Here is a 24,911-nt window from a genome sequence, read left to right as displayed (position 1 = left end):
GATAAAAGATATTTGCTGTCAAAAGTGGGGAAATACCTTCAGAAAGCCACAATGTTGGCTTCTTCTAAGAAATTAAACAAAAGTGGTAAACATTCTTTAGATTCCTTATCAAAGACAGGTGACTTGTCTTACTCAGGTTTAGCACACTACCATGACAGGGCAGTGCAGCTTGTGACCTGGGGGCTGCAGTCAGCAAGAACGGTTCTCACTCTTCAAGCAGAAAAAGCAGGTAATTCTGTGTAAACTCTGGTCCCATGAGCTGCTTGTGATTCTCTGTGCTCTGGATGTGCCCCAAAACTCGCGTCAGCCCCAAATCTTTGAAAGCCTGAACCCCGCCCAATATGAATTTATAGCACCTGAGCTATAGTGTGCTAGCTCCCTAGATGAACATCCTCGTGGATAGTGAGGGCAAAGCAGCATAATCTGCTTTCTCCACAGGTTATCTGCACACCATGAAGCATCCATGGGGAAGCTGGCACAGAGAAACTAGCACGCTCTCAGTTCACACCCTTGATCAATGTGTTTTAACTTGTGGCTTTGCACAAACCTGAACGACTAGAGGAGAGCTGCATGAAATAAGTTGGCTAAGGGATCCATATTAGGCCTAGCCAGCAGTTGCAAAGAACAGATTTACCAGTTGTATGGTTTTTGTTCCCAAGACAAGAGTACACCACACAGAGGTCAGGTTGAAGCTCTCTTTCTGTTTCATGTAGAAATCCAGAGTATGAGTGAGTCGCTACTCAACTTGCTCAGCTGCTGTCAGACAGCATGACCATTTCTTAAGTTGTTAAAACCATAAATAATTTTAAAAACTCAGACCAGTAGCAAGACATCTAAATTACTGCTTGGTCTCCTCTTAGAGCATTCGTCCTTCGCAAAACTCACTTGAAGTGACGCTAGGCACTGTAAAAGGCACTGAGGTTCTGTGCGCGCTGAACTCCATAAAACCACATCTCACCAGGACGAGACACTGCACGTGGCCGTGAAGAGGCTCCAACCTCAACAGCACGCCCCGTCTCCTCACAACTCAGGGGCAGGCTTGCGGTATTTGCACTGGATCCATACTCGATACATCGTCATTTGTTTCCCACGGTTCACTTGCAATCGCCGATCAACCAGATTCTGGATTTTCTCCAGCCCAGCTGTTGTGAAGAGACCATCTAATTCGTCTGGAAGCAGAGAAAGAGACTGAGGATGCTATAGCTTTCATTTAACTGATACCTGCTCATACTGAGGGCTAGACTATGTTGAAAGATCAGCCAGAGGAAAAGGTCTCCCTCTGGCAGGGAAACAGAAAGATCAGACAGGACGTAACTGCTGTACTACAGGGGGATTAAGACCACAGTTTCTCTAGTTTCCCTTGAGTTTCCCTTCTACCAAGGAAGGAAGAATTATTTGGAGGACAACTAGAATTAGAGACTCAACAAAGAGAAAACAGCAGCAGTTTCAGACACGGGGATCACCTCTAGTAACACATTAAAGGAGCATCTTTTGGCAAGTAGGGACAGATCCATTCCTTCTCCCTCCCCGCCCCCCCTCCAGAGGAATTCCAGAGTCTGCAAGAGTAAAGAACGGGATCAGACCTACGCTTTAAACGGTGGCAATAAGATCTGTGTTGTATAGGCTGGAGGGGAACAGGATTCATTAAGGTTAAGTTTGGGAAAAAAATCCTTAAAAAACCACACCCTGCTGGGGCCCAATCAAAGCACTAAGAGCCCTGGAGGCTGCAACACTTATACTGGCAGGTATTCCTGACCAAGCAAATAAGGATCATAGTGCCCCAGCACACTGGCCGTGGGCAAAGCCAGGCCGAGTCCTGCTGAGCAGCAGAGAGCTTGTTCAACTGCAGCCTGGGAGCATGTGATTTGTATGGAGTTTCTGTAGAAAAAGGCCAACAGGTCCCAGCTTGTGCTCTTTTATCAGATGCTTGCCATCGTGAAGTGTTTGCCAAACACGCATTAAACATTAATTTTGTTGTGACAAACAAGACTTGTGCAGTGGGGGAGGGAAGAGTTTGTTGCAGTTGTGCCACTGCTCTAAAACTGACCATGCAGAAGGGCCCACGGTGGAAGTGGCTAGAAGTGCAACTGGTGATAAGCAGGGAAAATACAATCCCTGCAGAACACCAAGCAGCAGAAGAACTGGAGAGGCTGCCTCAGCTCTACGCTGAACCACGCCCTTCTTATTTCTTCATAGGAGAACAGTAAAGTTAAGCGAAATTCCTTCAAGTGGTGTCCATCTCTGTCCCCTGCAGGCAACAAGATCCAGGAGAGCTCCTCCAATCCCACCCCTCCCAGTGCAGGAAACACATTAGTCTTTCTCTAAACGGATTTTCCACTAAGGAATTCACCATGCCATATTTGCATCAGCAAGTGACAAGCCCAGGTTCCCACGCAACTGGGAGACACTTAACATTTCACACTGCTCCAAGAAAGAGACAGGCTGGAAAGAGCTAGTGGCAAAACTTGAGGGCACAGGGATAAAAAGAGGTGAGGAGAGTCAGGAGGATGTTTTCTAGCCTCCTACCTTGTGTGAAGAAGTAGACTCTGGTGCCATCACCTCTCACATAGAAGTTATCAGACAGACATTGACCTAAGGGCAAGAGGGATTTAAACAGTTACCAGCTATCATTTAAAAATCAACAACTGCCATCCAACAAGAGGCACTTCTGCCAGCACACGCTGTGCTTAAGGGGAATTAATGAGCTGCCTCCTCAACAGGGTAGTCACTACTCTAGAGAAGCACCATCTATTAGTGACCTGGCAAGACTCCCCAGGGGAAAAGAAAATACCTTTCTTAAAGCGAAGCTGGGCCAGGTCGTAACGGCCATAATCTCGTAACAAAATCATTCCTCCTGGTTTCAGAAGGCGACTCAGTCTGTTAACGACGTCCTGCATCCTGAGGAAAGAACAAAACAGAAGTACTCAACATTCTGCAAAATAATGCTTGTTTCCTTAAGCCTACTTTCCAAAAAGAAAGTATAAAGTTTTACGTATGTTTCAACTTCATATAAAGAGCTACCAAAAGCTAGCACTTCTCTGAGCTCTCTCAGGCTACAGATGGGTTGATTTTATTTGGCTGCCTTATTTCTGACACTCCCCGATTCTGTTTTTCTTCCTACAACGATAACTTAGCCTGTCACAGCAGGGATTAACTGCGCTCTCTTACTAATTACAAAAGGTTCTCCACTGTTTTCTGTAAAAGGAGTAATAAGTGAACTCGAGGAAAAATGCTGTGAAATAAAACCAAAGGGAACAAAGAAGAGAGGCTAATGTAGATTGTTAACACACTGTCACACTAAGATCACAGCAGTTTTCTTAACTGTTTTCTGAAATTGCCCCCTCCCTTCTTGCCACCTCCCATATGAGAAATTCATCTAGCCTCTGAGCCTTAAAATCCAGCAGCATGCTTTCCACAAATGGGTGATGAGTGCTTAGTGTGGCTGAGGTACAGAACACGTGAGCGACTGTGACTGCAGCAAGACGTCATCTATAGCCACTCAGCACTTCAAAATCACACCTAGCCTATGCCAGAATTTGTTCCAACAGAAAGTACATGCACATTTCATTTTCAGAGGCTTAATGGAAAACTGGACCAGTCACAGAACAAACTTTAATTTTCCTTGATATGAGAGGGCCCACTATTAAAGAACTCCAGCTCTATATGCATTATCTTCTGTAACCAGAAGGAATTATTAAAACTTACTTCTCTGGGAGAATCGCTGAGAGGACAAAGATAAGAATGACAACGTCAAGACTCTCGTCTGGCATTGGGAAAGGACTTTGGTCATTGCACAGGTCATGGACAAACACAAAGCAGCGAGAAGAATCATATTCTGCATTGTTCTGTGTTTAAGGGGAGAGAAATTAGAGCATTAGCAGCAGACCCTGATCTCAATATTATCTGGACATGGAAGCATTTTAACTTTCACATAAAAAAGTGGTGTGTCCAGAGATCTGTTTCAGCCTCACTGGACTAAGGCAGATGAGGTCAGATAGGTTCCCTGGTCATATGAGGAACTGGGGTGAAATGTGAAAAATAAGTAAGTGTGGGAGATTCACAAAGAGCTTTGGACTTGTTACATTCAGACAATCAGCACTGCTAAAACTCCAAAACTGGACTCAGGGATTATTGCAGTTTTAAAGTCAGATTTTCCACTAATAGTGGTAAGAAGTGAGGGATTTACACTGTTAAACTGGAAATCTTTACAAAAGTGAGAGTGTCAGAGCCCCTCTCTGAATCACTGAAATCAATATTCATTTCAGGTACAAGCAGACTACTCCCTATACCCCAAACATCAAACCTGGCTGCCTAAAGTTACGCTCTTAAAAATCACATTTAGACTGCAAAAAGAAGTTGCATATTTTTCTAAAGCTGCTGCTACGGATTGCAGTAGCCTCTATAAACAGTGCCTGTGTCACCTTAAGAGGATGAAATGGCATGCTGCCTCTGCTGCTGTGCTCCTCATCTCATCTCATGAAGTGACTGATTACATTTGATACTTCATATAGTCTCAGTTCTGTTCTGACCTGAAATTTGTTAGCGCTATTTGTCCTTTGACTAAATTCCAGCTTCCCGCCCCACAGACAACAGTATCCCTCCTCAGCTGTCTGCGCAGAAGCAATCAGACCACATTCCCAGAACTGCAGTGACAGTAACGCACACACAAACCAAAACCAGCTTCAGTTCCTGTTAAAAAATAGCCTGAATGTTTTCAAGGTTCAGCAGTTACTCAGCTAAAAGAGCACTGGATTTAGAAAAGTACTGCCAACCACAGGGGAAAGAAAATCTGGCTGACTTGTCTGCTGCCAATGTGACATTTTGAGAATTCCAACTTCCCTCATTTCTACAATCTTTGATGGCTCGTTTTCCTGATTCACCAGTGTAAGGGTCAGCATCAAGGCTAGCTAAAAAAAGAAAGCTGCCAACACAGCTAGACAGCCAGTGGCAGCTGTGATATATTTGTGTTAACGTGCAATTGGCACCATGTACTTCCTACCTTCATAAGTCACCATGGAGTTTACCTGGACAAGATCCACAGCTGTTGTAGAAAAATCACAGCAATAAACAAATAGGCCTGGGTCACTGAAATAAATAAAAGAAACTATCATAATGTGTATAAAGATGCTCCACAGGAGTTAAGAAGTGTCTCAAATGCACAGAGCACAGAATTGGGAGCCAGAAGTCCTGGGCTTTAGTCTACCTCTGTCAATAATGCCTTGGGCAAAATTTGGTGGATCACGTTGTTCCTTTATGCCTCAGTTACACTCACATGGAACTGATGGCTTACTTTTCCTTCCAGAAAAGGAGGCCTGTATGAAAATGCTTTCAGAATGGGACATGTAAACTCACATCACGTTTCGCTGCTTGTGTTCCAAGTCCAAAGATTTCCAAGCTCAAAACACAATCGTTTGACGTTGCAGATGGCAAAGGTGCCATTTGCATCTGGCCCTTCTCTGAGATTCTCTAAACTAAGAACACATGCAATGCTTTTCCAATTGTTTTTCAGAGGCTGGTGTATCATGCAGGTAAAAACCTACTGAGAACTACTTACTTGTTGGTTTGTAAAATTGGGAAGACTGTATTTCCAGCACCACAGCCAACCTGCACAAAGTAGATGTACACACAGTGAAAACAATTTATTCAGCATGTCCCATGCAGCTAATTTCAAATCATCTCTCTACAGCCATAGAACAAAGAGTAACTCATGACTAACAACTGAGCATAGCAGTGACCATTTGCAAATCTCACTGCAAGATCTGAGTATGTCCAGCTCTGAGGAGAAGGCTTACACATAAGATTTGTGGGAAACCACTAAGCCAGTTCTCGTAGAAATCTTACTAACAATCTATATATTTTTACTCTTTTCAAAACTGTTATTGCTGGAATCCCAAGTGTAACAACCAGTATGAGTCACTGAAACATTAGCAAAGGCCACGGATTAGTTGCATTCACCTCCGTAGAAAATCAGAGCAATGGAGAAAGAAGTTTGCTTTACTACAATTACATCCTGCTGCTTCAGAGTTTCCTTCACTAGATGGCTCGTCCTCAAGTTACAACTAGGCCTACAATGATTCTGCCTTATTATTCCTTCTGCTTGTTCCCATTTGAGGAGAAGATGGCTCACACAACTGGGTTTGGGGAATTTGCCTCTGAATGTTTAAGGAATCAGTAAAATTGAAACAAACTGAGCAGAAAACACCCCTGATGGCTTGCAGTGACAGATATTACTGAAAGCACTCAGGTGAGACAGGAAAGGCACAATGATCCAAGAACACCAAAGTCTGAGGAAATCTCAAAGCCTCAGATTAAATTAAAATATCGAAAGGACAGTTCATATTGATTCTCCCTGGAAGGGCAGAACTTCCACAGACATGAAGTATTCAACAAAACCAGCGATATCTACAGTGAACAAATTAGAGGTGGCAGAGCAAAAGATCATTACCAGCTGTCAGGAGTCTAGTACACAGAAGTCCTACAGACTTTTCTGGGACAAACCGTATATCAGTCCGAGATGCCCCATTATTACCTGGGCCATAAGGAACAAACCAAACAGCATCTTTACATTCTTGGTCTCGTTGTTTTGTTTCACACCTCACAAAGCAAAGAAGAGTCAGCACAAACATGAAAAATATAAATAGCAAGGGAAAGCTTAATACAGACAAGTAAAAGAATCAGCTTCTTCAAAACATGACTTTTAAATGCTTGTTTCAACATCTGATAGTAATAGTTTGTCTTTTAAACTCGGAAACTTCTTATTGTCCTTGTGCTCTGCCAATTCACAGTCTGAACCAAAAGAACCCAACAGATTTAATTCATTTATAAGCTGCCCTCTGTTTTTTGCATTTTACTGACTTAAGGCAATCATCCCGTTCACCTGCTGTCTGCCAATGATACATATTTTTATGTCCCAGTCACACTAACACTGATACAAGGGACTGTTTGATGTGTGACTCTGTTTCACAGCTATTACCTCTAATATACGGTAAGATGCAGACGATCCTGGGTAATCTCCATCACGTCGATTCAGCTCATTATACATCCGTGTAGCCAACTCCTCTGTGCAGATCTTAGGCATGCTTTTTATCAGGTTTAAGTGATTCTCTGCTGTGGTTTCCAATGAACAATGTCCATTTTCACAGCTTCCCAGCCCTTCACTGTTGGAGTCTTCTTTGTTACTAAATTCATGCACAGAATCCCCATTTTGACTGGGGTTCCTGTTAGGTGCCAGCTCAGGAAATTCAGTGAACAGCCAGTGCCTGTCCTTGAAGAAGCCATTTTCGTGGATTTTATAGAAGTCATCCCAGTACCTCTTAGCATTCACCTCATATTCCTCTGTGAACACAAACAAAAATGTCACCAGCAGTTAAACCAGAAGGTCTCAGAGTTGAATTAGTTCAGACAGTGAAGGACCATTGCAGACATCTATTCAGCAATCTGCTTTAATAAGTAAGGTCTGATTGAAAATCACCTTTATTTAAACTGTGCCATCCCATAAACACTCAGCCTGCCTCCTCACAGCCACTTTGTTAGGACTAAAAAAGGGAAAAGAGATAGGAAGAGGAAACTGTCTGTCTCCTGGTCGGATTTAAAGGAAGCTGGCAACAGAAAAGGCCTCTTTGAAGGAGACTGGAATGAAGAAATCCAGGTTTTACTTCCATCTCTAACACCAACTTGTTCAGTTCACTGGAACAATTCTTTCGGAGCCTCATGACACTAAGTGTCAAGCACTTACAACTTCTAAGGGAATTCTATGACAGCTGCCCGGAGCTGAAGAGCTCCTGTCCAACACACTACCCCTTTTTTCAGACGGAGAAACAGAAAAATTAATCAACTATAAAGGCCTGGCAGAAAGCTCAATTAGCATTTGTGCAATACTCCAAGATTACAGGACAGCTAGAGTCCCGTCTACAGCACTTTGTTCTGTGCCTGTTAGAGCATCACGCATTTATGAAATTAAAACAAAAGAGGAGAATCAACAGGAGTGACCACTGTCATTAAAGTCATAGTGGAGAGCTAAGGTGGACAGACTAAATATGGTAGGAATTCACTTTAGCAGCAAGCATTATAACTTTCACATCAAGCGGATACATTCCAGCAGCAAGATGAGTATTACAGCAAGCTGGAAGAACTCTTACAACGCCATGACTGAATGAAATTTGAGTCACCCACAGAATTATTTCCACACATTTTCACGGATTTCAGATCAAGTACAGTTCTAGAGGAACTATTTTTTCCATGGGAAGTTACAAATCCAACTGGCTTCCTGAATTCTCATCAATGTGATGAGTTCTCTGTCCTGGGAAATAAGAGGTAATTATAGCATCATATGCTTGTAATCGCCTAGATGCATTAGCATCCACGGCCAGAGATCCAAACTGCATTTCAATAACATGCAACTCCTTAGCCATCTTTGCACAGCAACAAGTGCATTACTGAATGCAAACGCTTCTCCCACAAGTAAAGATGACAACTGTATGTGAGAATGGACAACCTCTCTCCAACATCTACTAAGAGTAGGTTTAAGAGAAAAAGCGTGCATCTTAAAATTGGAGATTAGCATTATTATCTGAACTGCAGTTTATTTAATAGTCTTTCTGAAAAGCATACAAGAGTTCAGAAGATATCTGAAGGGAGATAGTAAAATGAACCAAGAACACCTGGAAAAATATGTAGCCTCAGCCAAATATAGACAAAAATGGCTTTAAGAGAGAACGAGAAGTCAGTCGTATGTATATTTTTAGCAGGATCTATCCCTGAAGCATAAAGAGCTATATTTAAAAATAACCTCTTTACCTCAACTACAAGGATTTTCTCCTTTTAAGAAGACTTGTCCTTAAAACCCAAGCCAAAAGACATTTATATGTCTGATATTAGACTAGAGCAGTAAGTTTGTGCCAAGATCTCACTGGAGCTCAAAGTAAGCAGGGTCAAGCCAGTTTATTATTTGCATAGAAGAACTCAATGACTGCTAATGTCAGAGGAAGAAGTGTTATTGATTCATACCCTGGTGCACTCCTTCCTGAATTGTCACTTCTTCCATGTACTAGTAGAGACACGCAAGGGCGCTGGGGCTGGAAATGTTCTTTCACCTAACAAAAATATAAAGACCTGATTCCTGCTGGTCCCTAACAATCCCATGACAGCCCGACTGCAATGGGATGCTTACCTGAGGTGCTGGGGCAAAATTCCAGCCCAGCTACTTTGCATTACCCACATTTTTGCCACAGTATAATGCTGAACAAGATATTGTGCTCTTCCTGTGTTAAATTATTGTGACATTCTGTTGGATGCTACTGAACAGCTGTTATACTCCAACCCACATGTGTGGAAGCTTTATTTAAAGCTCATTTACCTCATAGCCTAGTGTTTTCAAAGCACTGCAATAAAGGATCAGTAACAATACAAAGGCAAGAAATCAAGGGCCAGCTGACAAAGATCATGCAAGAAACAGATTTAAAGCAAAAAAATGACCATATTAATTTTTCAGTCTGACTTCCTGCGCAACTTATGCCAGAAAAGTTCACATAACACTTGCTTCAAGATCCTTTTTTGTGGTATTAGCTCATGGGGACATCGGCGTGCGAGCCAGATTCCTCCAGAGACTTTCTTGATAAGGACTCCTGACTTTTCTGCTCGCCTTTGTAAGGACACCCCCAAAGCCAAGCCCATACTCACCCTTTCACATTGCAGAAGAAGGGCAAACAAAAGTAACTGTTCACAAAAGACAGGAAGAGAACCAGGGACCCCCGGAATTGCATGGGGGCTAATTATGTAGCCTCAAAAGGAAACCAAGAAAACTCTTCCACTTCTTTCTTTGTTCCGAGCCAGGAGACACATCTTCGACATACCCCATAGAACTTCTCTCCTTCTTCAGAACAAATTCTGACAGCCCCAAGAAGTCCACAGAATAATACAGCCATAATGACCAATAGCCTGCCTTTGTTCTCCTGCTTGGACATTACTGATTCTCAAAATACTAGACCCTTCAGGCACATTTTGCTGGGCTGGCTTCCCTACGTTTCAGCCATCCCATTGTCTCCACACGCTTCCCACTGAATAGGAACCGTCAAAATTTGACTGGCCTCCATTGTTCTGTCTGGGAAATACATCATGAAGACCTGACAAACTGCTCTAACAGCAAATTGCTCCACAGTTTCATAGTTGTATATAGGTTCTCAAAGCATGACAGACAGCATCCTTTAATGTTAACCAGATTTTAAAATGAACTCAACACAATGGGCATCACAATAGAAACTGCTGGATGCTTCGGGAATCCAAGAAATTAGGAGGGTTGCTCTTTGGTATAATTAAATTTGCTATTGTGAACACAACTGGAAGCTATATGGGAAGTGTCTCAATAGCTCCAGTAGCGTTCAGCATCGCCTTACAGATGACACACTCAATTTAATTTGAACAAAAGGAGCAGATCCATCCTAGAGCTCAGCAGGGTATAAGAAGATCATCATCAAACAAGTCTCTTATCACACCGAAGAACAGGAAGCCATTTCACCACCATTTAAGGGACTGGATGATATCTAACGGGCGTGGAAGAAAGATGCATTATTAACTAACCCAGAACAGCTTCAACCGTATTACTTGACTATAGAGCTGTGCACCTTAAGCTTGATTCAGATTCAGGTAAGGTTTGTATTTTGGATGTATAAATAACCTTTAAGCCAAGTCTGAGTAAATAAAAACTTTGGAATCCCTTTTCTGCCTCTCTGATGATAAACACTTCCATCAGGATAAAATAATTTTTCTTCGCTTCTGATTTAATCATTATCATGCTGTTTGTTAGCTTGGCAGAGACAGATACGGACACTACTTTATTAGACCCTCTTAAGAGAAAAACTGAGCTTGAGTTAGGGATAGCTCCACAGCATGCAAGCGAACAAAAGACTGACTGTTAGAAGTTAAGCTTTAGAGAGCAAAAGCAAGCAGAGGCAATACTACTACAATGCAAGAAGTTTGTGGACAAGGAACACTAACAAGTATTTAAACATACACAACATGAACAAAGAAGCTCAAGACAACTCTGCCCAGCCAACACCATTTCTGTTCCAGGAGGATGAGTCTCTGGAGAAGGTGGAAAAGTCACAGAGAGGTAAATTAAGAACAGAAAGATTCCTCCTCCTCCATGTTTCATTATCAACAATTAGGTAATGTATTTTCAATGATTCAGGAGAGGGGGAAAGGGAGGAATAAATGATGATGCATATGGAGCTCTGGCCACACTCTTGTATGCACAAGTCAAGACTTAGCATTAGAAGACTGACAAAAGTACCTTGTTTATCTTGTGGCAATAGCTGTGAGCTGTTCTGTTGAACTTTACTCCTGGCACTGGCTTCCTGCTCTTCTGACCATTCCACATTATCCCTGTGTTGAAAAATAAGATGAACTACTCAGCTGAGAATGGCAGGGCAAAGACAGAGAGAAAAGAGAAAAGTCTAGACAGCCCTGTGGAGCTGTGGAGCTTTTCCACAATCTCTAATTCTAGCTCAGCAGCAGCACACCAGCCATCAGCACATACAGGTCGCGGTTCCGAATGAACTGCACTCGTAGCATTACAAAAGACGTAACTGGAAGGGATCCCATGAGACACCAAATCTGTCCCCTAATCCTCTTCCCTATTTGATGCTCAGCCAAGTTTAGAGGAAATAAACCCTTACTATAAACCCACGAGGGCACTCAGCATGAACAGGCGTCCTTGGAGAAGAACTGCCATTCTCACAAGGTGAAACGCACTCGTTCCTATGCAGGTGACAGTCAGGCAGGTGCTTGTGTGCTGTCACTCAAGCAGGTCATCAACATGGGCCATCTGAGTTAGCTGTCTTAGAAAACTACATTTTCTTTCTCAAGTTAAAACAAAAAAGGGAATAGGGTTATTTGGAAGGTAAAGTGTTACATTAATATTAAATCCAATTACGAGACAAATATGCAGGAAGCTTTAAAGCATTAAGTATTAATAACTTAAATGTGCATACACAGTTGTGTAGTCATTAAAGTGATTCACTTGACCTTTTTTCATTAAAACAAGTGAATGAAAAGCAGAATACAAGGACCAAGAAGCACTATTCTGACCTCAGGAGGAATTAGTCTTTTGATATTATCTCACAAAACAAAGACTTAAATGTCAAGTCTGTGAAAAAGTAGATTACTGGGAGTTTCTGCAGGAAAATACTGTTAAGGATATGCTTTTGTAACAGACCTTTGGCATAATATAGTCCCAAAATGAACAAGCTGATTCATGCACATATTACTTTAGAACAAATTAAACATACCCAATTCTTAACAGGGTATTGCAGCCAGAGAGCAGAAGTGGACACATTTACTTCAAAATGCAAAATACCTTTAGTTCCCAGCAAATTCGAGAATTTGGGTGCTTAACATATCTTAAAACAACAGCTTTCTCTAACCAAAGACCTCCTGTTCCAAGCTAACACCTAGCTTGATCTCACACTGTTATAGCATCGTGTGGCAGCAGATGGGTGAAGGGATCTTTGTTCCATTTATACATCAGTCACTAATGTATAGAGGTGGAGCAGGGTTATAGATTCCTGAGAGCGGATAATTTATTATCTATAGCAATGAAACAATTGCTACAAAGCAAAACAACACATTCTCCTGAAGCATCAAGGGAGCCTAAGGAACCCAAACTACTTCGGGAGGAGCCCAGGAAGGCTCAGGACCCCCTGGGGATTAGCAGCCCCCCCCACACACATACACCTCCAAGCCCTCACGGCACGGCCTGTCAGGCTGGCAGCGCCCCAGCCCGGGGGTGCCAGGCCCCCCTCGCTGCCTGGCCGCCAGCCCCACACCCACAGCTCCCCGAGCCTGCTCCGCGCCCCGGTGGGCGCTTCAGAGGGGAGCCCAGGCGCCGGGAGAGGAGCGCGAACAACGTCTGCGGCGGGTCCCTCGCGAAGCCGAGCTGGGCAGCTCGGGGCTGACACACCCCGGCCGCCGAGAGCCCCGTTACCCAGCGCCTCGCCTCGCCCCGCAATACCGGCAGGCCGGGGCGGCGAGGACGAGCCCACCCCCGGCTACCCCCAACCCCCGTGGCCGAGCGTGGAGAGGCACCACAGCGCAGCAGCGCCCCGGAGCGCCCCGGCCGCGCTCCCCGGGCCTCTGCGCGGCGAGCAGCAAAGGGCTGGGGATGCGGAGCGGGCACCGACGGAGCGAGGAGGAGGAGGCGGCCGCCCTCACCAGGCGTTATGCTGGAAGAGGCGGGCGGGGTCGGTGAGGAAGCGCCTCCCGAAGGGCCGCCGCTCCGGCGCCTCCCTGGGCGCCGCCATGACGGGCCGGCCGCCACCGGAACCGGAAGCAGCGCGCCGCGGGCCGACCCGAAAGAGGACTAGGCGGGCGGGCGGTGGCGGTCACGTGAGGGCCGTCGTCGTCACGTGGGGGCGGTGGCGGGAAGCGCACGGGGCAACGGCTCCCCCAGGGGAATGGCGGTGACGGGGCGGGGGGTGCGTGTGTCCGTGTTGGGCGGCAAACGGCCACTACGGCGATAAAAACCGCTTTTCCTGGATTTTATTTGGCATTTCATACACGGGTGGGAGAGCGGGCCCGGCCCAAGCCACCGCTGTCCAGCATTCACCGGCCTCCGGTGGTGTCCAGGCACAGCCTTCACCTGGTGCCCGGCACTGTTCCCTTCCTCGCCGGCCGCCGCCTGCGGCGGAGCTGGCGGTCCAGCCTGCGGCGGTCAGCGGCTGTCACCAGCTCCTGGCTGGCGTTCCCCGAGCAGGAACAGGTGCAGAAGGGGCAAGGGAAGCGCTCGCTGCTCGTCTGCAGGCTGATGCGGCTTCCGTCGATCTTCTGCCGCAGCTTCAGCAGTCTGCGGCGCTGGCGGAGGGCCGGGCTGGGCCTGTACCGCGGGGCTGCCTGCACCTGCTGGGAGGAGGGAGGGAAGGTGAAAGAGGAGAGGCAGAGGACGGTAGGGGGAAATCACACAGCTTTGCCCAGGTGGGAACACATGCCACATGGATATATACAAGACAAAAAACACCTCAGTGGTGCGTTATGATGTGGCACTGGCAGGTTATAACCAATTCATGCTGATGATTAACAGTAATAAACAAGTAAGCTATTATTATGCCTCTGGTTTCATTTTTCCTTGAGCTTATGAAAAAAATAATACCTGTGTCTAGTTAAAACATTCACCAGACGGTTAACGTGTAGGTTACGTGAGTGACCAGTCACACTTAGCTCTGCTCTAACTGCAGTCCCCGTATGACAAAGGGTAACATCTGCCCTCAACATTTCACACTCACTTGCGCTTGCGTCTTGCCCGGGCTGTCTCTTGTCAGATGATGTGGCGTGTTTGGGCACTCTGTGCTGGTGGCAGGGGAGTGTCTCTGCTTTCTGTGGTGAGCGGGAGGCTTGAGAGCAGCTGCCTGATGAAACAAAACACGGGTGTTCAGGCTCGTCCCTGCACCTCCTTCAATACTGTTACACGGCTGAAGCATCGCTTGTCTCTCTCACCTCCTGCACCTGGTTTCTCATATGGAAGAAGTGGCTCTCAAGTAAAGTGGTTGGCTCATTCCTCCGCCTTGCTACCTTCTGCAACCTTTTTTTTGGCTTTGCCGGTGTCATCACATCTTCAGAAATCAGTGGGAAGAGGGGTACCTGGGCATAAGGGCTGCCTGGATGGGGCAAAGGGAAATAGGAACCAGAGTCACTGACTGTGCGGCCAACAGCCAGCTGCCTCCTGCCTCTTGGTTTGTCTCCTCTCACTGGGGAAGGACTCGGTTGGTCCTGAATTCCTCACTCCTCTGAGCCACGAGTCAGGGGAGCTGCTGTCCGGCATGCCTGATGTCAGCAGACATAGATCCACAGAGGCACCAGTCCCCTGGCTGCGGTGTTGGGTGCTTAATCTGCAGCAATCCCTGGCGTAGAGGTGCCTGTAGGTGTTGGGGTAACCCAGAACTCACCCACCACTAGACACTTTTTAAGTGTTTAGGGCAGCCACCTTGCTGGAGGGCAATTCTTTCATCCCGAGGAGCCCCTGGAGCAGAACCTACCACAACTGTTCCATTTTGCTTCTTGCCCTGGGAGGGTTTTGGGCTGGATGGACTCTCGAAGTCTGCTCCAGCTCCATTTTCTGTGAATTACCTTGGGAAAGGTGTGCTAATGACCCTGAGTTGTGCTGAACTCAATAACAGAAGCACCAATCCTCTGCCTTTGGAGAAGGCCACATGCCAGGAGGGAACAGAAGCAGCTATGGCAAACACCCCAGTCGAGTTGTCACCCTCTCAGCTCCAGTGACTTCCCTTTGGGACAGAGTGGAAGTGTGCAAGCCTTACTTTTGAGGCGCTCCATGTAAGCTGCTGCCTCCCTTTTTTTTCTGGCTGAGGCGCGGGCAGCTCTTACAGAGGCAGACGTAGGGTAACCCGGCTCTTTCAGAATTTTGTGGGGCTTCTTTCTGCGACATTTGAGGAAGTCACCATCCACCCAGGCTTTTTGGCCAGCGCAGTCCCTAAGCTTCTGCTGGTAGTAACTAGAAGACAAGAGAGGGCGTCATTGTCCCACGAAACACAGCCCAGGGCCCCGCTCAGCACTGGCTGCTCTGCACCCGCATATCTGGAAAGACCGGGTCTGTGAGGATATTTAAACTCAAAGGTGAGTGATGGGCACACGGTGGCATTTACAACAGCGTCTTTGTAGAGCAGGTGTCTGAGCTCTGCAGGTGCTTTTGGATGTCCAACCAGATAGAAAACATTTCTGGAAATCTAGTCTTGGGGCCCTTGTGTTCTGTATAGTGAGTTATATAAGGCACAAATATCCCGGTGAAGTAGGGACCTGCCTTCTCTGTCTCAAAGAGCTGAGGCATCTCACCTGACAATCTGAAACAGAGTTCTGCGGGGCAGAGCTGCCAACTCCACCAGCTTCAAGAAGGCTTTGAAGAAGAGGATTCCTCTGGCATTGACAGAACTGAAGCTGCCTAAGTAATTTCTCCTAGGGGCTGGAGAGGAGGAGAGTGGTCAGAGCCATGACTGAGCCTTGTCTTACCTTCACAGAGCTCAAAGGGAGCAGAGATCCCAGCAGCCCCCAGGAAGATCTGGACGAGTTATGCCATGGGGATCTGTCCACATTTTCTGCTGAGTGCTCATTAGGTATCTAGCAGGGAGGACAATTCCCTGCAGCTTATCATTAGCCGAAGAAGAACAGGTGTTCTGCTACTTCTGTGTCCTGTCTCATAAGAGAAGAGTTCAGCCTCTGCTCTTGTACCCAGGAACATCTGGAGCGAATGCTGGATTCATGCCCCTGTCCCTGAGACTGGCAAGCACAACGATGGTCCTTCCCCACTGCTTTTCTCTGCCTCCTGGCCTGGGGGCAGAGCTAACCCTGAGCTGGCCTGTCATGGCCCACTGAGCTATTGCTGTCTTGTCTGAGTACAGCAGCTTTCGTTTCTTTGGGTCCCAGATGCTGATTTCTTGCTCAGCACCAATTAGTCTGAGAATCAGGTAAATTCAGATATCTCTGGATAAGTGAGGCTTTTACTGGAGCAGAACGACTCTTACTCACCTATTGTCTGGGCGAAATACCTCATGTCAGTAATAATGTCCAGAAAGTCAGAGAAATCCACGGTCCCGTCTCCTGCAGGCAAGTGGCATCTCCGTTAGCAAGGCAGTTTTTTGCTGTAATGGGATGCTGGGGCGAGCAGCTCAGAGCTGGTGCTGCAGAAAGATTTGCTACTAAAATCTAAGGGTAGGAGAAAAGCTGTTAAATCTTTCACGTGTAATGGGCTTTGGAACTTGGTGCTTCAGCATGCATAAAGATGTCCAAAAAGCACCACATGTATTCATGAAGGGTAGACCCTGGTAAGTGCTAAAACACAGCAGCCCAAGTGCAGCCTCTGGCTCAGGAAACAGTTTGGTACGGTATTGCCCCGGGCTGGGAAGGCACATGGAGGAAAATCGCTTTGCACACACAGAAACCGTCTCGGAACAACCTGCAGGGGAGTAACATGTGGTCTGGTGCACTCACCGTCGTCGGCATCTGCATGCACCAGCCAATCGTACTCCTCTTGACTAGTTAAGTCAATCCCCAGCTGCTTAGCGGTCACCTCCAGGCTGTGAAGTTTAACATTGCCGTCCGGGTCTTTGGGGAGTAAGTTGAAGGCATCAGAGAATGCTGCAGGCAGGGAGAGGACAGTGGATTAAACGGGCCGGAGGGAGGCACTACCTATATTATATTTGTTTGGGGACAATGAACCATAACCACTGGGGATTTGGGACTGGGATTGGGGCGGGTTGTTCCTTACTGTCAGTGGTGAAGCATCTACCTCTAAACAGCTACGAAGGGTGCAGGGGAGTTGGTGAGCCTGTATTTAATGTGAGGTGCTGGGTGAGGTGGTTGGTTTAGTTCTAGCTCTGCGCTCACGAGCTTCAGTTATCTCTCTGTTAAAATGGGTATTGATGCTTCCTTCAATCGCTGGGTCCCCAAATCCTTGGGACAGGGGATTGTCCCTTCCTTTGTGTTATATATAACCCTCTTGGTTATTGTCTCAGGAGGATCATGCAATGCTGCAGGACCAAGCTAAAGGTCAACCCACTCCCAGCCATGCTGGCAACATGCCTTCCAGGGGGGAAGCCCATAGCAGGGTGACATTACCTTTCCGTTGTTTCCATGTCATGTTCTTTGCTGCTTCGCACTCAATTCTCTGCCGAGGGACGCGTGAGAGGTCCCTGCCACACACACACACAGGCCTGAAGAGAGATGGACAGACTGACAACTGAGAGGCACATACTGACAAGAGACCAACCCATACACAGCTCCTGCTGATGGAGCTGGAGTGAGCAATGCAGGTGCCAGTCCTTCTCCCAGCCCTGTGGGCCAGACAGTGCTAGAAGGACTGCCAGGGAAGAGCTCACCACCCAGCTCCACGCTCACAGTGATGGGAGCGAAACGCTGTGCGGCAGCTCACGTTAACTGCTCAAGGCTGCACAGAAACGATCATGGGATCTCAGCTGTCTTCCCCAGTTCAGACCAGCTTTGACAGAGGGCAACTGTGGCAACTCTGGTGCGTGCGGTTAAGCAGAAACATCAGCCAGGAGGAAACAGCCCTGGAAACCTCCCTTGGCCACACTGCAGCCTTGGATGGACCAAGCTCTGTGACCCACAGCCCGTTGGGGCTGGTGCTTAAAAGCCTGGCCCAAGCCACCACCCATGCCTCAGCATTTCTTCTCTAGATTGCTAATGCCAACACGCACAGCACTATGGGGATGAGCGTGAAGGCAGGACCCCTGCACGTGATCACATAACAGACCAGGGTCAGCAGCATTTCCACACACCCAACTGCCACCTTCATGCTCACCTGGTTGTCTCCCTTGGGAGGGGTTTTATCACCCTCTTCTTTGGCAGAGGCTTTGGTGTCACACGGGTTTTGGGAGCACAGCCAGGAGAAGGAGTGATTCTTTCTGGATGTGGAAAGACAAATAAGCAGAGAGTCTCGTGGGCTTCCCTCCAGGCAAGACTCACAGCTGTAGACGTCACCAGGAGGAGAGCTGGAAGGACCCTACGATGACACCTGTCCCTGTTTTGTGCTACCCCAGCATTAACTCACTGTCTCATCCTGCTCACGGGCAGCAGGCTATCCAGCGACGGAAATCCTGCGCCCTCCCAGTGTTCCCTGTCCTCTGCTACAGCATCTTCCCTATGGCTAACTCGAATCTCCTTTTCTTGCCGCTTAAGCCTCTGATTGCCTATCCCACCCGCAGTGGATATGCAGGGTGGCTTATTCCCCTTCCTCTGCCCTTCCCTCCAGAGTAGCCAGTGCCTGGGACAGCAGGTAGCTCTGAGACAAACTGCCATCCATGGAGGTGACACTTCATGGACAAGCTGGTTTTCCTTTCTCTACCCCTTGAACATGGTGCCTCAAGGTAGCCAAAGCCTGACTAGTCACAGCTGCAGATTAACGTCACACCAAGCTCTCTTATAGATAGATACTGTCCTCCACCTGCTAAGCCACAACCTGGTTTGGCTGGTGGACGCAAGGCCACACAATTGTGATCGCAGCATAGCCAGCCTGTCACCCCTGCAACACTGTGACCCAGCACGAAGGTCCCATGGTGGCTAAAGACCCAGTCTCAGTTCCTGCTGTCACCCCAGAAAAACTGTGAGACACAGGGCAAGGCACTTTGGGCCATGCCCAGACTTCCAAGTCCCAAAGGAGATGCCCAAGGCTTGTCGTAGCCTCGTGAATTATGACATGGAGCAAGGAGCATGCTGAGAGCAGCGTCGGGCTTTGGTTTTCCCAGCAGCTTCAGGTTTGATGTGTTAATCTCTGACGGCCCTGAGAAATATTAGGGTTTCTGGTGGGAAACGTGTTCAGTTGGAAAGATGGACTGGGGACAGCGTGTTTGAATCCTCGAGGAGAAGCTGGAGTTTAACACAGTTTCTCTTGGCGTGCTGTTCTTGGGAGCTCGGCTGCACAACCCAAGTGCTGTGACTGCTGTGTGTAATGGCATGTGTTAAGGAAAGCTAGTGAATATGGGAATTAGTGTTGCCTGTCTGGCTTTGGTGAGGCTGCACATGGCTGTACTGAGCCCAGCTCAGCGTCAGTGGAAATAACAGACACCAGCACGCAGAGGGGACGAGGTGCTGGTGCTGGACCCGGTGGCAGCTACTGCACAAGCTAGGGGCTTTATCAGAAGGGTGGTTAGAGATTTCTTCCTTCCAAGTGAAGGCAGGATGGAGTCCTTGGGCAAGGTGAGGCAGTGGAAAAAGGGAAAGTTGAAAGTAAAAGTGCTGTGGCTTGCTTCTCTTTACACTGGTGGGAATCCAGACTGACTTCGTTGGGCACAAAGCCCCCCTCATAGCATGGTGCCTCTGTGGCAATTGGGGGGTACAAAAATAAGGTACTAGACCCTGCTGAGACAGGGGAGGAGGATTTTGCTGCTAGAGGAGCAATTGAGTCCCTCACCACCAGAGACTTTCCTCCACGTTACTCCCACGCGAGTGGGAACCCCCTGCATTATTCTAAGGGAATCAGTTGCCTTGTGTAGCTTCCGTGTTAACATCACGTCCTCATCATCTGACAAGCACCAGTACACACATGGAGAAGGCTTTTAACTAATCTGCTGTTTTCCCAAGATTTCTAGGCTTTCTCCAAGGAAAAAGACCTCAAATACCTACCCTTACCTTCCATGTGTCCTAAGGCTTCCAGCTTCTCCTTGCGGGTCAGGTGCACCTCGCTGGCCGTGGAGCCCAGGATGGAGTCAAGGTCCTCGGTGCTGCCTTTGTAACATGAGGTAGAGTCCAGGCGATGTTTGAATGGAGTAGGGCGTCTCGTCAGCAGCCGCGACTGGCTCTCCAGGGAGATTTCAGGCCTTGACAACGACACCGAAAGGGCAGCCAGAGAGACACCATCCTCAGCAGCAAGACTTGGCTCCTCCTGTGGCTCTGGGCTCAAGTGGGTCTCCACAGAAGCAAGACTTGGCTCCTCCTGTGGCTCTGGGCTCAAGTGGGTCTCCACAGAAGCGAGACTTGGCTCCTCCTGTGGCTCTGGGCTCAAGCGGGTCTCCACAGCAGCAAGACTTAGCTCCTCCTGTGGCTCTGGGCTCCAGCGGGTCTCCACAGAAGCAAGACTTGGCTCCTCCCGTGGCTCTGGGCTCCAGCGGGTCTCCACAGCAGCAAGACTTGGCTCCTCCTGTGGCTCTGGGCTCCAGCGGGTCTCCACAGCAGCAAGACTTGGCTCCTCCCGTGGCTCTGGGCTCCAGCGGGTCTCCACAGCAGCAAGACTTGGCTCCTCCTGTGGCTCTGGGCTCCAGCGGGTCTCCACAGCAGCAAGACTTGGCTCCTCCTGTGGCTCTGGGCTCCAGCGGGTCTCCACAGCAGCAAGACTTGGCACCTCCTGTGGCTCTGGGCTCAAGCGGGTCTCCACAGTGGCCAGGTCAGAGCCCAGATTATCCACAACGGCTGTGTCCTCTGTAACAAGAAAGTGTTGGAAACCTCCTCTGTGTGCTGGCAGTTGGCACAGAAAGACTTGGCAAAAAAGTTTATTAATAATAATAATAATGGAGCCTCCTTTGCCTTTCACCTCCCCTTTCCATCTCAGGATCTAAAGGTCTGTAGCCACAATAATGCAATGAAACTCCCTCCCCCCCAGGCAGGGTGGGATGCTGAGGCCAAGAAAGATTAAATTCCCTTTCCCTGGCCATTCATCACCCGTCGCCTCCCTCCATGCCACATCACGTGTAACACGCTCTAGACGCAGCCCCCTTCTCCTTCGATATGCTGAGGGATGGCATTTATGGCTTGCTGAGACCCACAGAGTTCATGCTATGGCCCCTGTGCCAAATAATGCCAAGCAAAAATTCAACACAAGATTAAAGGGAAGGGAGAAATGGAGAGAATTTAACCTCTGCTGAGTGCACGGCGTATCCCACGCCAGCCACGGGCTGAGCACAAGCTGCAGAGAGCCAGCAGCCTCCCCTGGAGGGGCCATGTAGGAGCAGAGAGCGAGGAGGGGAATATCAGTCCTCACCTGCGGTGTGTCCTAGGGCTTCCTGCAGCTCCTCACCAGCTAAGGGGACTGGTGATTCCATGGGGCCCATGTTGGAATCTGCATCATGGGTGTCAACTGTGTCCCCTGGCGCATGGGGGAAGATGGAGGTTAGTCAATGGGGAAATACGTTTGAGGAAGGAGAGCCCAAAATACAGCAAGAGTTTGCAGGGAGACTCTTGGTTGCAGCTTTAAAAGTTTCACCAAAAGGGCAGTTTACAACACTGACAACTCTCATATCCACAAAGGATTTGGTGATTTTAGAGAATCTCATCCCAAAACTGCTTCCCAAACCAGGGCCTTTTTGGCCAGATGTAGGCTGGGGGTCCAAGCTTTCCACTGGAGGTAGGTGAGACCTCACCTCTCCAACATTGACCTACTTCCCTACGATCCATGGGGAGATGTGTTTCATTTCAGAAAATTTCCTAGAGACGTGCAAAACACAGTTCTGGGTTGTGAATGGGACAGAATGCACCTAAAATCGTCTCCTAGGTGCATGAGGAAGCGCTTTGCTCATTCTTGGGTTTATTAACAGACATCAGGTTGCAAAAGAAGTTGATGTATTAACAGGCTCCAAGAAGAGGGAGCACTTCAGCGCTTTCAGGAATAAAAATAGCATTAAAAAGACCCTCCGGCCTCAAGTGTTGCTGCAGGAGCTGCGTCTGTGGGATGGGTTGCAGGGTGTCCCCACTTTCTGGAAACCTCTGTAGGGGGAGATTTCCCTGGGGATCCCTGTCCGCAGTGGGAGATGATCCGAGAACAGCACAGAAAGGTGGAAAGTGTCTGACTCAGTGCGTACGGACATCACCACATCTAGTGGTCCCTGACACCAACAGCCTCAGCGTGGAGGTTCGGCATGGTTGGAGTTACTACTGCTCGCAAACGGCTTCTCCCAGGGAGCCAAGAGCAGCCGCCACCTCCACCAGCTGCTCACGCTCCTTTACGCCGGCCTGCACAGCGACACAGCCCTGATTCTGGGGTGGAAAAGCCACTCCAGACTCCCAGCAGCTGGTCCTTACGGTCATGGGCCTGATCCTGCAAGCAGCCATGCCCACTGGCATCGAGGGGCAGGGAACTTAGCTAAACAGGGGTCTTAGCTCATCCCACAGCTCAATGGGACATGGAGATCTGCCCAAATCGCACATGTAGCATCACTTTGGTTTCCTCCAGTGTGCTGGAGTCATCGAGGTGGGACAGAGGATTTCAGAGGAGCATGATGGAACAAACACAGTTGAACTGGATGGGGAGGAGCAGGGTTACCTTCTAGCTCCAGCACAGCCTCATCCTGCTCTTCTCCCTCCTCGTCGTACAGATCCCTGCACAGGCTGGACATGCTCTTCCTACCAAGGGAGCAGATGGACACGTGTGAGATGACCCTGCCCAGCACCCGTCCCTCTGCCGTGGGGACCTGGATCACCCTGGGGGGGAGACCCAGGGGTGGGACTGGCTCAGCCCCAGACGGTCCCTGCGTTACCCGTTCTGGGGTGTGACAGATGCCTCGGAGGGGCTGGCGGCTCTGTGCTGCGATGCCTGGAGACAGCTCTCCGTGGCACTGCTGGTCCTCGAGGCTTGCCACTGCGGCTGATCCTGGCCATTGCTCATGTGCTTGCTTTTCTTCTTCTTCTTGCCCTGTGGCTGCCATTCCTCCTGTAACACCTGGAAAGAAGAGGGGGTCTGGGGCCGGGAGCACCCACACCATCAAACACTGCCCGAGCACGGGCTGAGCCCAGGGAGGGGAATGGGAAGGACCCAACAGCCCCCATCTGGGGGGCTCTGGGAGGGTCCAGTCCATCTCTGGTGGGTCCCCAGCTCCTGTGCGGGAGTCTACCCCAGGTTGGGCCACACCAGGGTGCTCAGCAGTGGCCAAATCCATCTCCAGGCCAAATCCTTGCCTATGCTTCCCGGGAGAATATACGAACACGCAGCCCCTGGCATGTCCCACCTGCATCCCTGGGGTGAGGGTTGTGTGTGTGGGTGATGGGCACGTAGTTTTGGGGTGCAGGCATGCTCCCAAAAGAACTCGTGTGAATGCGTGTGGGAGCCAGCGCTGCCCACCCTCACCTGCGTTTCTTTATCCGCCTTCGGCACGTCCTTCCTGCACACCACCTGCCTGGGTGGGTACGTCTCGGCCGTCAGCACCATGCACCACGGGGCAGCCCCCCTGCAATGTTAGCACCATCCCCCATCACCGTCCCCTCCCTGGCCTCCAGCTTTTCTGCCTTGAGGACGAGAGGGGAACATGGGGAGCCCTGAAACATGGGCAAATGTGGGCTCCCTCCCTCCAAGGAGGCAGCCCCTCACTCACTTGGAGGTCCTGCTGGACGTGGATTTCTTGCTGGACTGGCTGTTCCTGCTGGACGTGGAGGTCCTGCTGGGCGAGGACATCAAGCCGGGGGCCGATGGGGCTCGGAGGCAGGCAGATGCATCCTGACTCTCTGCAGAGCCACATCGTGGTGGCTGCTGCTGAGCCTTGGTGCCTGGGGGGCCAGAGGGTTTTGGCGGCTCGCAGGGCTCCATCCCCTCCTCGTCCCGGCCCTGCTGTGAACAGGGGCACCCACGGGGCCCTGCTGACACCCGGGGGTCTCGCACCCAGCGGGGCTGCAGCTGAGGGCACAGCTGGGAAGGTTGTGACCCAGAGCTCTGTGTCTGTGGTGGGGCAGGAGGTGACTTCAGTGCCAGGGTCTGTCTAGCAAGAGGGTGCTGCAGAGCTGGGTTCCCCCGTCCTGCCCCAGGGACCCCCAGCTGATTCACCCTCCGAGCGAGCGACTGCCCCAGTGGCCTCTGGTGCACCCAGGCAGCAAAGGGCAGCCCCCAAGCTCGCTGCCTGGTGACACCTCTCTGTCCCCATGATGCGTGATGTCACAGAGCACCCGGTGACACTGGGGGCATTCCCAGACTCAGCTCCCTGCCACCAGCAAGCTGGGACAGGGTCCGACGGGGTCCAGTGGGGTGTCTAAGGTCAGCGTGGCACAGGGATGGGGACAACATCCAGGGCCTGAGGACGACTGTGCCTCCATCCCTCTGGCTGCTGCTTGCAGGGCCCTGTGCCATGCCCGCAGTCCCAGGCATGATCATCCCCTGTGCAGGCTGGATGTGTCCCACGGGAAGGACCCTCGCTGGCCAGGCTCAGCGGGGAGAGCGGGGCAGGGTCCCAGGCTGGATGACCTGGGTGGGGGTGGCTGCCCTGAACCCCGGGCTGGCACCGCACCCCTGTGGCACCACAATCTCCGCGGCATCTCCGAGCAGGTGCCCAAACTGAGCGCTGCTTCAGGGCAAGCACAGAGGGATGATCTGAGACCCTGGCACCCCATACTCCCTCCCCAGCTAGCCTGTGGGTCTCACCTTCCTCTTCCTCCTCCTCCTCTGTGTTGCAGCCAGGCTCTGCCTTGGGCACCCCTTTGCC

General features: G+C 49.4%; 1 protein-coding gene across 1 annotated transcript; it reads right to left on the bottom strand.

Annotated features, from left to right (window-relative positions):
• Positions 1-681: 681 nt before the first annotated feature.
• Positions 682-13,307, bottom strand: METTL2A (methyltransferase 2A, tRNA N3-cytidine). The gene is made up of 9 exons (XM_068418707.1): positions 13,207-13,307; positions 11,288-11,379; positions 6,974-7,335; positions 5,555-5,604; positions 5,025-5,085; positions 3,706-3,845; positions 2,792-2,898; positions 2,527-2,592; positions 682-1,169 (listed from the first exon to the last, which is right to left on the bottom strand). Exons 1-9 carry the CDS (start codon positions 13,293-13,295, stop codon positions 1,021-1,023), a joined length of 1,116 nt encoding a protein of 371 aa, XP_068274808.1. The 5' UTR covers positions 13,296-13,307; the 3' UTR covers positions 682-1,020.
• Between the last annotated feature and the right edge of the window lie 11,604 nt (positions 13,308-24,911).

Source organism: Nyctibius grandis, chromosome 26, assembly GCF_013368605.1.
Source record: "Nyctibius grandis isolate bNycGra1 chromosome 26, bNycGra1.pri, whole genome shotgun sequence".
Taxonomy (NCBI): domain Eukaryota; kingdom Metazoa; phylum Chordata; class Aves; order Nyctibiiformes; family Nyctibiidae; genus Nyctibius; species Nyctibius grandis.
Note: the sequence above shows the minus strand (reverse complement) of the source record. Positions and strands in the feature narration are given on the sequence as shown.

What these genes read in the sequence shown, in the direction of transcription:
- METTL2A (XM_068418707.1), bottom strand. Translation starts at nt 13,295, where the DNA reads ATGGCGGCGCCCAGGGAGGCGCCGGAGCGGCGGCCCTTCGGGAGGCGC. An exon ending in CATCTTACCGTATATTAGAG is followed by an intron (nt 5,605 to 6,973) that starts GTAATAGCTGTG and finishes TACTTTGTGCAG; the next exon opens with GTTGGCTGTGGTGCTGGAAA. An exon ending in CAGCTGTGGATCTTGTCCAG is followed by an intron (nt 3,846 to 5,024) that starts GTAAACTCCATG and finishes CCTTAAACACAG; the next exon opens with AACAATGCAGAATATGATTC.